Genomic DNA, 14,121 nt, shown 5'->3' with positions numbered 1-14,121 from the left:
GTAAATTATACACTTTACCATCAACCAGGCATACATTTTGTTAGCAAGTTATAGCTATCAAAAATGCTCCTAAATTCTAACCTATATGAGGTCTAATTTTAAAAATTTTCTCAGAAGATATCCAAGTATAGGTCCCTTTTCCTATGCACCTCACAGTTATCAGTGGCGGATCTAGGAATTTATAAAGGGGGTTTCCAGTTTAGAAGGTGGAGATATACACTGACATGAGATACGCAGAAGTTTGCACTACATTGTCTGATTTGGTAAGTTGAGACCAAAAAAAAGGTCACAGCCTATTGATAGTGCATAAAATACCCTAAATAACTTGCTACACACTGCTTTAATAGCTACTGTGACTGCTCTATTAGAGTATCTCGATCGAGGCACACGCCGCAATAATTAAAACATTTAATTGTTACAAAATCATTTTCAAAGGGGGTTTCCATGGAAACTTTATATACTCTATATATTAGCTAGTTTATAACAACTCTACATGGGATACAATAGTGAAACATCTTGGAAAGCATTATTGAGAAGGGCAGGCACATAGCCAAACCATCCTAGAATGATCTATCTTGGCTGACCTTCTTTTCAATTTAGAATTACTATTGCTACAATAACTACAAGCAAGAGTCCCTCCCTCTCTATAATACTCTTGCTGTGAGTACATTCAACATGCAAGCTCATGCATGATTACTGCTGCTTTTACTACTGATGATAGAGAACTGTTGATAGGTGATGATAGGTGCTAAGGCCAACCTTTTGTTGTAAGCCTGAGACAGGGAGTATAATATTATAACAGTGATGTGATTTGTACAGGGCTGTAGGGTACTGGTACTATAACAAAAGTCATAGCAAGTGATACTGAGTACGATTATTTTTCTGATAGCTGCAATTGCGTTGCTACAAAGTTTTAATTCCAATAATTATCTGAATGCATATATAGCTATACTACGAAGTTATATACCATGTCATATTTGGTGTATTGCACACTGCATGATAGTATAGAAATGTAAAAATTGTAAAACCTGCAGCAGCTGAGGGAAATTGTTTACAGAGATTTAATACCTTTCTTCTAGACACTCGACTACCTGTGATATACATGTTTGTATAGCTCTGTTTGTTGGTCCTGTATAGGTCAAGATAGCTATTATGTTTTATAGACTGCAGTGAGACAGGTTGCAGCAGGGACTAATAAGAATAGATGAGGATAAACAACAACATGATAATGATTTAATGACCAACATGCAACCTTATCACATGATGTATCAGTATAAAATAGAGCTATAGACAATCTTCATGTTATAGTTGATCATTAGACAATGTCACTAGTGAGGGGAGTTATTGTACTGATTGTGGTCATCATTAACTGGTGTGGCACACTAGTTGATGGTGGTCAGTGTGATTATGGCAAGTCTTCAGCTTGTCCTGGTAAATCTTGTTCAGATATCTACCATAGGAACCCTAGTACACATGAGTTACCAGGAACTTATGTTGTTAAGAATGATGCAGATCTGACCATTGTTTACTGTGATATGAAGCTAAGATGTGGAAGTGTTGGCCACGGATGGATGAGGATAGCCTTCACTAATACTACTAATGGGGACAACTGTCCTAATGGATGGAGAAGGATCAGCACACCTGTCTCAGCCTGTAGACCTGTTAGTGACAGAGCTGGGTGTTATTCTGCTCACTTCAACACACATTATATCCCATTCAGTAAAGTGTGTGGAATGGTAGTAGGATATCAGAAAGGAGCCACTGATGGATTTGCCTCACACTTTTATGCCTCAAAGTCCATTAATGGTCCATATCTTGATGGAGTCTCCATAACTTACGGTGTTCCACGGAAACATATCTGGTCCTTTGGAGCTGGTCAAAGTGATGACAGCAGTCAATTCCCTGGTAACTACTGTCCGTGTGCAAAGCATCGTGGACCACTGCCTCCATCATTTGCTCGTGATCATTTCTACTGCGAGTCAGGAGATACTGGCTCTTATAGCTTAACAGCTTACTACACCTCCGACCCACTATGGGATGGAATAGGCTGCACCAATGAGAACAGTTGCTGTGCTCAGCCCAATCAACCATGGTTTTATCGGCAGATACCACTGACTAGTAATGATTATATTGAAGTGAGGATCTGTTATGATGAAGCATTTTCAAATGAAGGTGTTTTAGTAAAAGAGCTTCAACTTTATGTGCAGTAATACCGTGTAGCTAATGCTTAATGAGAACTGTTGATTGCTTTGTAACCATAGGCATGCATATCATTGTTTACAATGACACATGTATAGAAATGTAGCATCAAAAAACCTGCTACTATTGTAGCAAATGCACACAGTGGTTGTGTATAAGTAGCTTTGTATCTATACAAATTGCACATCATTAATTTTATGTGATTTGCAGTCAGGTGAATACATAATGATCGTAATCATTTAAAATACTATTATGCTAATTAATTGAGCTCAGCTACATGCACGTGAGCAGTTTAAAGACAACTGGAAAACTGTTCAAGTTCCAATGCCAACTTAGGGAGATGACACAGGAGAGCCAGTGTAAGATTTCTTCACAGTAAATGCATGGCTACACTGGTGATATCCTGTATTATCTACAACTGATTGTAAATTAAAATTAATAATGATGTTCTTATTTTATTATACTTATTCTATCAGACATTTAGAAGAGTCATCCTCAATGTAGCTACCACTGTGCACTAGTGTTTATTATAAACTCGCATCACAAATCAATGGAATTTATATACAAAGCATACAGGACAATAAAGCAAAACCGTCATGCTATACGTAAGTCAGTATAATGTTTGTCAATTATTCATCATCCTGTGCTGCTAACCGTTTTATCTTATTAGCCTCCTTGGTATAGTCTGGGTTTGCATTAGCAGTGTGAGCATGTGAAAACTTCTCAAAAGCACATTTGGGATTACTATTGGCTTGGCTTACCAATTTTTTCAAATTATAATTTTGCCCATAAGACTCAATGCTTTGTTATATTATGCTTAATGAATTGTGTAACTGTGAGATGTCCATTGCCCGGTGAGTAAGCTGCAGGTGCAATGACATAAAAGAATTTTCAGCTTCAGCACACTGGTCAACTAGTACTGTAGTAGCTCCAGCAGCTGCTGCTGTTGCACCTGTTGTGATTGGTAAACAAATTAGCATGCCAATTCCACCAGTAAAAATTCCAACTCCTACAGAAAGCACAATCCCTCCAATGCCAATTCCTATTGTAGTAGCAATCCCTACTTCTTGTGCAGTGTTTTTCTTTGTGCGAGCATCATCCTGTCTTCTTCTACATTTGATCATTGCCTTGCCTAAGGTATCTTCTATTCTCTTGCAGTCTTCAGTTAGCCTCCTGTTTGTTTCTCCAACACCTTGGAAACGTCAATGATGGGAGGACAAAAACATGGCTAGAGGTCTTGAGTCATTGAATTTTAAGCCAATCTGAATTTTTGCCATTGTGTGAATATTTTGCCCACTCTGATACAAGCAATCTACTCTATCGACATATGACAGGGCACTTTTTAAAATTTCAGTGATATCTTGCTTACACAAATCAGCGTGTAGTTCTTTACTGTTAACATCCCTACTAAACCTTTCAACATCATGTAGAAACACTGTGATGTCATTCACTATACCAAGTGATTGTGTGAGGATAAGATCTGTGACTGCATCAGTTAACAACTTCTGAACATCCATAACACTTGAAGGATAATAGTTGTACTCATAATATGATCTGTGTAATAATTCACTACTACTTAAATACTGATAGTGGTAGAGCCAGTAATCTGTTGGCTACTTGTATGGCTTTACTTGTTTATTACACATTCACAAAATAGTAGTCAGGGCAATACATGAAATATAGCCTTGTGGTTTCCTTTGATCTGAGGTGTCAAAGTGGTATATTATTTTATATGCTATTTAATATCACGCTGATTAGAATATTTAAAAGCTTTTTATACAGCTCCACTTCTTGAGTTCAGCAGAGACATTACTCAAGGCTACCAGCTCACCGGGTTAGTCAAGTTAACAAGGAAACAAAATGTACAAGTTGAAAAACACCGCTTGCATATGGAATAACAGATTATTTAATTGTGTTACCATCATTGTATATTATTGACATGTGTGGTATTATAGTGTATGTGATCAATTGTAGTTAATTCAAGTAGTCAAAATCTTCTGGTATTCCAAACTGCTTATCAATGTCACTCTCAAGGAAGCCAAACTTGTTCTTACACCATGACTTGAGTGAGAAGACATTCTCTACAACACATTGTCACCATGATGATGACATCAATCATATTCCACATGGTAAAAATTGTCAAAGAGTAAAATTTCAAAATTTGGACATATGAAAAGATTCCCCATAAAAACAGTTAACTTTTCAATAATACAGCAACAATTTGTTCTTAGACAATTTCTACCAATAACTATACCTGTCCACCGATTGGCTGCATCCATCGCAACTGTGGTCTCTTTGCCTAGAAGATCATATGATTCAGTTGACATCATGTGATCAACTCACGGATTTCCTTCAATCTCTCAGGATCACAATTCTTGTATTTCTCTAATTCTGTTGATAATTGTTGTCGACGAGAGGTCACATCTTCTAGCTTGGTGAGCATGGCCAGTCGGTCAGTCTGTCACATCACCATGGTAACACACAAGAAACAATACAACTCTACACAGACCGAGTCCTCACGTCCCTCACTAGCAGACTTGATATCACCATCCAGGGCTGCTATCTTCTTCTCTGAATGTACCAGCTGTTCGTTCAGGTCTGATAGTCTACGCTTCCTCTAAACATGGTACAATACAATACAGTATGATGTTATTCTGCACACACCCAAGATGTTTAACTGTACAGTAAAGCCTTTTTGGTCTAGACACCTTGGGACCATCCTGATTTCAGGGACATAATATGTGTTTACAAAATTAGTACAGATTGATTACATTTTAGTACCACAACAAGCATTCACATACTCTAGCATCTAAGGACGTGTCCATTGTCTGCTGTTTCACATTAATCTGACATTATTGATATTTCACATTCAAGAATTTAACTGCTCACACTGACAAGTTCATTTTTGAGATGGGCTGGCTGCAATCCAGTTGCAGAGCATATCTCTGACTGCTCTATTAGAATATATTATATGTCATGGTAGACTATTTGAACTGTGCTGTTGTGGCATGATGACTATTTCTGACAATATTAAACAGCGATCACAGATCCCTTATCCCACGCGATACATATGGTCTGTTACAGGTAAGAGTTGTGCTGTAACAAAAGCCATTGTCCAATCCTCTATAATCCAATTTAAGGTGCTTACTTTTTACTGCTACAAAAATGTAATTCTGAAATCTAACAGTGGGGTGAGCAGGTGGACCAGAAACAGTCTTGTTAATTACTTTAGTTTTTGTAATAAAAAGTTGTAACCACAGCGGGTATATAGAAATCTAGCATGGTTCACAAAACACTATTTCATATGACACATTACATAGTACCAAGAGTTCATAATATATATACTAAGGAGAGTATCCTACTCTCATATAGTCTACCCCTGTAGAAAGGCGTATCGTGAAGTTATGACATAACGACAAGATGTTGTGGTTTGTGGCGTACATGAAGCCGTAAAAGTGCAAGAATCGTTAGCACCATTTCACACTTGCGACGCTTAGGATAGCCGTATTCGCGAATGGCCTAGTAAGAAACGCCTACGAAGCGGTCTTAACCCATGAAGGAACGATTGTAGTTGGGTGAGAAACGCTTAGAGCTGGAGTTAATTTGGTTGCTAGCGACGTTGGTAGGCACGCGTTCAATCGATACCATGTTCAACTAATGACATCATTAATTATACAAAGAAAAACGGACGAACTCAGAAGTGTTATGTCATAACTTCACGATACGCCTTTCTACAGGGGTATATGAGAGTAGGATACTCTCCTTAGTATATATATTATGAACTCTTGATAGTACACATTAGTTACCACACACACTAGCTACATGTTATTGATCACGTCCCTCCCACTGCAGTCCCAACACTACACACCTTCATGGAGGCCTTACTAGGGAAGGCCCAGAAGTAGGTAGATGTTCCAATCCTCTCACTGTCCACCATATCATCATCAACTAGACTCTGTAATACTTCCTTCACTGACATTGATGCTGTGAGGAGTGACAACAGAAAATATTAACTTGTGAGTACTAAAAACAGGTGGTCCTCCATTACTATAAGATTCTTGGTGACAAAACCAAGAGTTTATTTTATCTTGATAAAACCTCCCAATACTTCTATTAACATTGTAAACTACAGGTTTGATAGTAGTCGCAGCAAGAAGCTTGTGGCACTAGTTATTATGACATGTGTAGTAGAGTTGTCCTGACCTCCTCAATAAAATTATGGGATTCAGCTACTTCAGCCATAAACAGTGAAACCTCTAAATAACAAACACTTGGGGACCATGTTTGCTTGTATTTTATGTGGGTCCTTTGCAAGTTAAAATTGCTTTAAGAGGTCACAACCAATCCAAATTTTCTAAAGTTACACACAAATTAGCCATGAAGTGTAAACTGCATTGTATAAGACACATGGAATCAGCTAGCTAGTTAGCCAAGATAGGGGAGAAAGTATACTGAGCTAAATTAACATACCTATTTAATCTCAGCTGGAAACCGTTTTAATATTCCACAACTAACTAGACAGTAGACATGTGAGTATTCTAATAAATTAGTGCAGTTCTCTCTTGTAAATAAGTTATTTGAATACTGTTATTTATGGATTAATGCATCTTAAGTAGTAAGGAGGGTCGATATTAAGGAACTGCAACTCAGAACTGTTATTTATAGGTAATAAATGCATGGAAGAGGTACTCATAGGTTGTCCGTTAGCCATTATAAAGAGGTGTCTGTTGTACAGAGGTTCTAATGAATTGAGAGTATGATTGGGACCATGGCATAGTGCCCGTAATTAGGAGGTGTCCATTACAGGGAGTATCTGTTAATGTTAACTTTAGCGTACAGTGTGGAGCCTGATCTTGGATATAAGATAAGTACCTAAACAGTACATCACTGAGAGCAAGAGTTAATGATTAACTCTTGCGCTGTGTGTGAAACTTTTCAAACTAGTCAGTGACATTTTTTGCAGAGAAGATTTAACTACTCTAATAAAACAATCATTAGGTACAGTAGCTTATTATAACACATACACACACTTAACTTACTAATTCCTTTCTCCTTTGGAGCAATCTTCTCCAATTCCTTTAGCTGGAAGAAATCTTTCTACACAATAAACAGTCACATAGCTATATGTCACAGTATGTGTGTGGGTGTATGAATGTACAAGGGATGGTCACAACTAAATGTTAGACAATAATTATTAGAGATTTATCTATCTGAAATATTGTTGAAGACATAGTATTATGAATGAGAGACTTTAAATAACTAGCCAATTACCCACAACTTTTGTTACACATAACCATTCTGTTGAGGTATAAAAACACAACTGATCAACACATGTTTGTAGTGGCACTATTTACAGCTTTATTCTGTTTCAGCTGTGGCTTGATACATTCTACATATTTGCAACATGACACACACACACACACACACACACACACACACACACACACACACACACACACACACACACACACACAGAGTCAGACATGCAAAACACAGCTATTGCCCCCCAGCCAACTAGCACTGGGATGTCTGTGCACCACTCAGGCACTTGAGTCTTGTGTAGGCAAATCCTACAGGACAGTTGGGCATTTGCTTCCCCAGGTACCATTGATGTTACAGCTGGATGGGTCAGTTGACACCAGGCCACCAGGTCCACATTTAAACAGCTGGGGCTATGTTACCTCTCCTAACACACACAATGATACTTATGCAAAGCCTTTAAGAACTCAGCAACACTTTTTACTGTACTAGCCTCATCAAATAGAATCAGAGACGGTCAGACTAGTTCGATATACTGCATACCTTCTCGAAAAACAACTCCATCAATTTTGTCCTTTTCTCCTCTAAGCTCAAGCCTCTCTTCTTCGACTACACAACAATACAAACCATACTTATCACTACTAGGTGTTAAGAGTACAGACAGTCTCTAACCATTGTGATATCCCAAGAGTCACCAACTAGTTTTTTAATTTCCCGCGTAACTCCGTACACAATGAGCGTTATTTAGAACTACTGGGTATTATATAGAGTAATACACGAAAGCAGCAGCCAACATGCCGACCATACTAGAGAGGATTGCAGAAATAGAAAATGAGGTATAGTTGTCACTGTATGTGTAACAGCAGAGATTTCTACAGTTTGTTTTTATAGCTAACAAATCCAGTGTCATGTGTGTGTAGTGTGTGTTTGCATATGTGTGTGTTTGCATATGCATGTTTAAAATACTTGAGTCAACAATGTTTGGTATTATCTGTAGTACAAGTATTCACTGCAAATCCTTAACGTTCTCAATTTAAACTGTTATCTGAGTCATTAATCTTCTCCAGAATAATATATGCATTGCCAGTTTAGGGTCCACCTTTAAGATAATAGTTAGATTGCTCATGCGCAACAACTACAAAATCATGCCATCCATATAGACGTGTTTAACAAAGAGGTGTGGTCATAAAAATACGCCACATGTACAAATTATTAACCATTTTTGTAGGGCAATAGAAATGCAATCTCAATCAATCAAGCAATGATAAAAATGGGTGGTTTAAGCACTAAAACCATTTATAAACTCAGGCATGGTAAAATAAGCTACCTTTCACGCTAAAGTAAGTTTTTAGGATTTTACACTCATAAACCAGCTGTACAGAAAAGTCACCCCGTTATTTTTTTTCAGCAAATCCCAAGTATTGATAAAGTATGACTTCAAGGTTTGTAGATGCAGTATTGCAGTGTTCAGAACCACTTCGAAAATGCTTGCTCTACATTGATTTTCCCATCTTTTTGCCCGTACGGGAAAATGATGTAATGTAGTGCCACGTCTTGTTAAATTCGTCTATAACCAAGTCATTACGTAGATTTGATCATGTGACTTCACACCATATGGAGTTAAACTAGCTACCTATTATATTGTACGATTACAATCTATAGCTGCTACGTCCCATTATTACCAGCAAAAAGAGACTTAGACCTTGGTTGCCAACATTCATATGTATATTATGCATCATCTATCTAGGATTATGAAGTATCTTGCCCCCTCCACACACGCACGCACGCACACACATTATACACACCTGTACTGTCTACAGATGGCGAGAACACAACGCAACAAGGCTACAGCAAAGCATTTAGGGATACTGAAGGCTCGTCTGGCTAAACTGAGGCAAGAGCTGATCACTCCTAAAGGAGGAGGTGGTGCTACTGGAGAAGGTGTGTCCTATATTTTGGTGGTGTAGCTTATATCATGTAATATTCACCACACAGGGTTTGATGTTGCTAAGACAGGAGATGCTAGGATTGGATTCATTGGTAGGTAACAGCCTATACATGTGGTTAACATGTGATGGTCACATGCTCATATTGCAGGTTTCCCTTCAGTTGGCAAGTCAACTTTGATGACCAACCTAGCTGGGGTGTACTCTGAGGTGGCTGCTTATGAGTTCACCACCCTCACCACTGTACCAGGTGCCGTGTGTATATGTGTGTTTGTGGGTGCGTACGTGCGTGTGTGCGTGCATGCGTGGGCTTACTAGTCTTGCTCCAGGAAAATTTGCCTGCTCTGACTCTTAACACCTGTGTAGTGCACAGGTGTCCCAGTGCTGGTTCACTGGGTAAGCGTGACTGTGTTAGCAGGTAACCAAGGTTAATTTATTAAAGGTGTGTGAGTGTGAGCATGCGTGCCCGCGCATGTGTGCAGTGTATTGTACCAAATTGCTCCTAACTTTTTGCTCGAGCTGTTGAGAACAGTTACACTAAATTCTCATTGCTTGTTCCTAGATTTGTTTTGTGTAGTAAAAGTCAATTCATCAGTATAAATTCTTCTGTCAAGCTTTCCTGCAACACTGATTCACCTGTGTATGCTATGGTATACATGAAATATCATCAACTTCCTGTACTGTACAAGTTCAGCTGAACCTGCAAAAGCATTTGCTAATTTGTACACAAATTCATAAACTGCTAACTTTGAGAAACTTTACTCTTGTTTGTGGTAATGTTTTACCCACTAATTATTTTTTTCAAATATATCAGTTAGCTACAGTAGCAGTGTATGTGTGGCAGATTGAATATGTGTATATACCTCTGGAGGGATGGAACTTTCTTCATTGCCTCAAGATCAACAAATAGTTTGCTGCTGTAGTTCCTCACAAACAACTTGCTTCGCACCTTAATGTATAGTTGTTGATCCAATTTTCTGAAAGATGGTAAATGTCTCTTTTGTGTAACATGGTCTTACAGTTTGGAAGTTCATGACCTTTTGACCTCCTTTTGACCTCCTTTTGACCTTTTGTATCATACCACTGTAGTATTTATATTTGATTGTCATATCCATTATAGCCATTAGTTGTACATTTTTGCTAACGAGATTTTAAAGAGTGTCTAGAGTTTAAGTTGTCAATACTTTGCTATTGCCACAGCTTCATCACTTGGTTCATGTGACACCTCAGTAGTCACAAGACTGTTGTTGTTCATGTTACAGAGATAAGTGTTATTGGCTGAGAAATAGAAGTGATTGATAATAACTTGGGTGTAGGTTAGGTTAGTGATAGGGGAATTATATGATAAGAAACATTCAGGGCTGCAATAGAAGCAGGAAGGGGAGCTATAGAAGCAGGAAGGGGAGCTATAGAAGCAGGAAGGGGAGCTATAGAAGCAGGAAGGGGAGCTATAACTGGGAGCTTGATGAGCAGTTGCTATTGTTGGTGTTTAATAAATGTGATTGTGTTGAATGTTTGTACTATACTGTGAATTTGAATTCACCTTTCACACAGTATCTATGTAATAACACACAGAGTGGGTGTTCACTTGAGTGATGGAGCTGTAGCAGTGCTAGTCACAATTAGCTTAACAATTAGCTTAACATTGTATTAAGCCATAGTGTAGGATCTGGCAGTAAAACTAGTGATGATACAGTACTGCAAGTGACTAGATATAACATCATAGTCACAACATGGTCACATGCCTTAGTTTAGGATCTGGCAGTAAAACTAGTGATATAGTTTGTACAAGTGACCTATGTAGCTGTTATAATCTCCAGGAGTGATAAGATATAAAGGTGCTAAGATTCAGCTACTAGATCTTCCAGGGATCATTGAAGGAGCAAAGGATGGCAAGGGACGTGGTAGACAGGTTATTGCAGGTATGACACAACTACCTGCATCACATGATCATGATGACCACACACCCTTGTAGTGGCTCGGACCTGCAGCCTGATATTCATTGTACTAGATGTGTTGAAACCCCTGGATCATAAGAGGATAATTGAGAGGGAATTAGAAGGGTTTGGGATAAGGTGAGATCTCTGCTTCTCTGGATTAGACATCTTCCATACAGAATGGCTGGACATCAATCCACGTAGGACACTTCTATTACATACACAATTGTATTTAGAGATGCAATTGCTAGTTTCTGCTGTATACCATTCTCTTGTTTTGTACAGAGCACACATCTTTGCCAGCTATACTGCTGAGTGTATCCCACACACATGTACACCAGGAGGCCTGTATTTTTTAGGGTCTACCTGTGTAACTGCCATATCCTACAGGTTAAACAAGACCCCACCTAACATAGCATTCAAGAAGAAGGAGAGAGGAGGGATTAACCTAACCTCTGTGGTGAGTATATAGTGTAACCTGTAGTAGTTTGGGACCTGTGTGGTGAGTATAGTAACCTGTATAACCTGTTTAATTACTTGTACCTGTGGTTGAGTGTGTAGTAACCTGCACAATGAACTAAGTAATCTGGTTTGGTGACTGAACACTGACTCATATGGTCACTGAGACCTGATCATGTAGGACTAGCTCTGTGTCCTTGCAAATGCTACACACTGCAAGAAGAGTAAAATACCATATTAGTGTGTAACTCTTGTGGTTAATGGAATTGTCATCAAACAACAACATTACCTCCCCACAAAAATGTTATAGAACAGTCTTATCCCATAATTGCAGTAGTGTGTAGTCAAACAGCTGTGTTGTGTAGGAGACATGTTGGATAGTTATAAAAAACTGGAATCGAAACGGGAAATGAAACGAAACAAAATGAAATCAGCCTACAGTCTAGCTAGTGGTGGTTAACCACTATATTATGCACAGTAACACTATATGCATGCAGTTTAATTAATACCTGTTTATGCATCAAGCAAGTAACAGATCAGAGAGATTTCTCTGCACTGCGGTGCTTATCGATTAGAGATTATAAACGCCTGCTCCTATCCGAAGGGTCTGGGAATTAGTTCTGTGCTTGGGTAGGTGAGCATTGATTGTCCCTTGACCACTTTCACAAGAGGTATGCCAGAATAGCCACGGATGGTTTCATCATCCCTTTCTTAAAGGTATGGCTTCAGACTCGTCAACCCACTGCAACCATTAACTAGTTTGTAAAGATCAAGTAGTTGTTGCTATTCACACCTCTTATGAAAGTGGTCAAGGGACAATCAACTCTCACCAAACCAAGCGTAGAGTCCCCAGACCTTTTGGATAGGAGCAGGTGTTTGTTTAATATCTCTAATCGATAATTAAGCGCTATGCAGAGAAATAGTCTTGCTTGTTGCATAAACAGGTATCGATTAAAATGTGTGCATATATTATAATGTTACTGTGCATAATATAGTGATTGTCCTCCACTAGACTGTTGGCTGATTTCGTTTTGTTTCCCGTTTCGATTCCGGTTTTTATAACTATCCCATGTTGTTGACAATTCTATAAGATAAACAATGTTCTTCAATATGTCCACTACTGTTTACTACAGGTACCCCAGTCCAACCTGGACCTTGATTCTGTGAAGAGTGTACTAGCAGAATATCGTATCCATAATGCTGATATCACGTTAAGATGTGATGCGACTGTCGATGACCTTATTGATGTTGTGGAGGGAAACAGGTTGGTTGTTTTGTTGTTTACATTTTAACAAGGATGTACAATATGTATAATACCCCTCTAGGGCATTTATCCCATGTTTATATGTATTAAATAAGATTGATCAGATCTCAATAGAGGTGCGTGAGTGATTAACTGTTACCTTGGTGACTTTGCTATCATCATTGTCATGGTAACAGGAACTGGACATCATTTACAAGGTTCCCCATACAGTTCCAGTGTCCGCTCACCACAAGTGGAACTTTGATGACTTGTTAGAGAAGATGTGGTCGTACCTGAATCTTTTAAGAATGTGAGTATTGATGGAACCTGTTAATGTGGACACTTGAGGACACCTACACAATCCAGACACTTAGTTAAGGTCCCAAAGTATCTCTTAGTACATAGGGTGGATACTCTATTGGTTGTCCACACCACACAGGCTCCACACATATCGAGGTGTTCATACTATTAACAGATACACAAAGCCGAAGGGACAACTCCCAGATTACTCAGCCCCGGTAGTGTTGTCTAGTAATAAGAACACTGTGGAGGACTTCTGTAATAACATTCATAAAAGCATCATGAAAGAATTCAAACAGTAAGTCACTATAACATTTAATTATGGTTTGCACACTGGGACTAGCTGTACCTTTTCAGGAGTAAAATTGTATTGGGACAATCCTTGTTGGGTCCACTGAGCTAAGTGCTTGGCTTGTAAAGAGATCTGGTGTCTGAATCTCTTTGCTGAACGGTCCTTGATGTGCAGACCATTATTGTGACACTAGTGTTATATGTCATGTCACCATTACTCCCCATGTGTAGTGCACTAGTATGGGGTTCATCGGTCAAACACAACCCTCAGAGTGTGGGTAAAGAACATGCTTTACAAGATGAAGATGTAGTACAGATTGTTAAAAGGTAACAATAGTAATATATTGTTAACATTGTTATAACATGTTACTACAGAGTATAGCAGCAACTACGCACCAACACAAGATCATCTATTACAAGAATTACATAACTACATTGTTTTTCATCATCCTGATTGTTTTAATGACGCAATATTTAATAATTGACC

General features: G+C 38.6%; 2 protein-coding genes across 3 annotated transcripts; one reads left to right on the top strand and one right to left on the bottom strand.

Annotated features, from left to right (window-relative positions):
- Nucleotides 1–4,034: 4,034 nt before the first annotated feature.
- On the bottom strand, nt 4,035–8,216 carry LOC136245525 (meiotic nuclear division protein 1 homolog). Its single transcript, XM_066037056.1, has 8 exons — nt 8,131–8,216; nt 8,002–8,067; nt 7,239–7,296; nt 6,068–6,183; nt 4,709–4,816; nt 4,543–4,657; nt 4,454–4,498; nt 4,035–4,280 (listed from the first exon to the last, which is right to left on the bottom strand). Exons 1-8 carry the CDS (start codon nt 8,131–8,133, stop codon nt 4,174–4,176), a joined length of 618 nt encoding a protein of 205 aa, XP_065893128.1. The 5' UTR covers nt 8,134–8,216; the 3' UTR covers nt 4,035–4,173.
- Nucleotides 8,183–14,119, top strand: LOC136245524 (developmentally-regulated GTP-binding protein 1-like). 2 transcript variants are annotated; one of them, XM_066037053.1, is made up of 13 exons: nt 8,183–8,294; nt 9,279–9,399; nt 9,454–9,498; nt 9,556–9,654; nt 11,225–11,326; nt 11,380–11,479; nt 11,732–11,801; nt 12,934–13,064; nt 13,126–13,180; nt 13,241–13,353; nt 13,519–13,641; nt 13,866–13,961; nt 14,010–14,119. In XM_066037053.1, exons 1-13 carry the CDS (start codon nt 8,253–8,255, stop codon nt 14,014–14,016), a joined length of 1,104 nt encoding a protein of 367 aa, XP_065893125.1. In that variant the 5' UTR covers nt 8,183–8,252; the 3' UTR covers nt 14,017–14,119. The 2 variants fall into 2 exon arrangements, with proteins under 2 accessions (XP_065893125.1, XP_065893126.1); XM_066037054.1 differs by lacking the exon at nt 14,010–14,119 and having other exon boundaries at nt 13,866–13,965.
- Nucleotides 14,120–14,121: the final 2 nt, after the last annotated feature.

Source organism: Dysidea avara, chromosome 15 (assembly GCF_963678975.1).
Source record: "Dysidea avara chromosome 15, odDysAvar1.4, whole genome shotgun sequence".
In the NCBI taxonomy this organism is placed as follows: Eukaryota; Metazoa; Porifera; class Demospongiae; order Dictyoceratida; family Dysideidae; genus Dysidea; species Dysidea avara.
The sequence above is the reverse complement of the archived record's forward strand: the minus strand, read 5'-3'. Positions and strand labels throughout refer to the sequence as shown.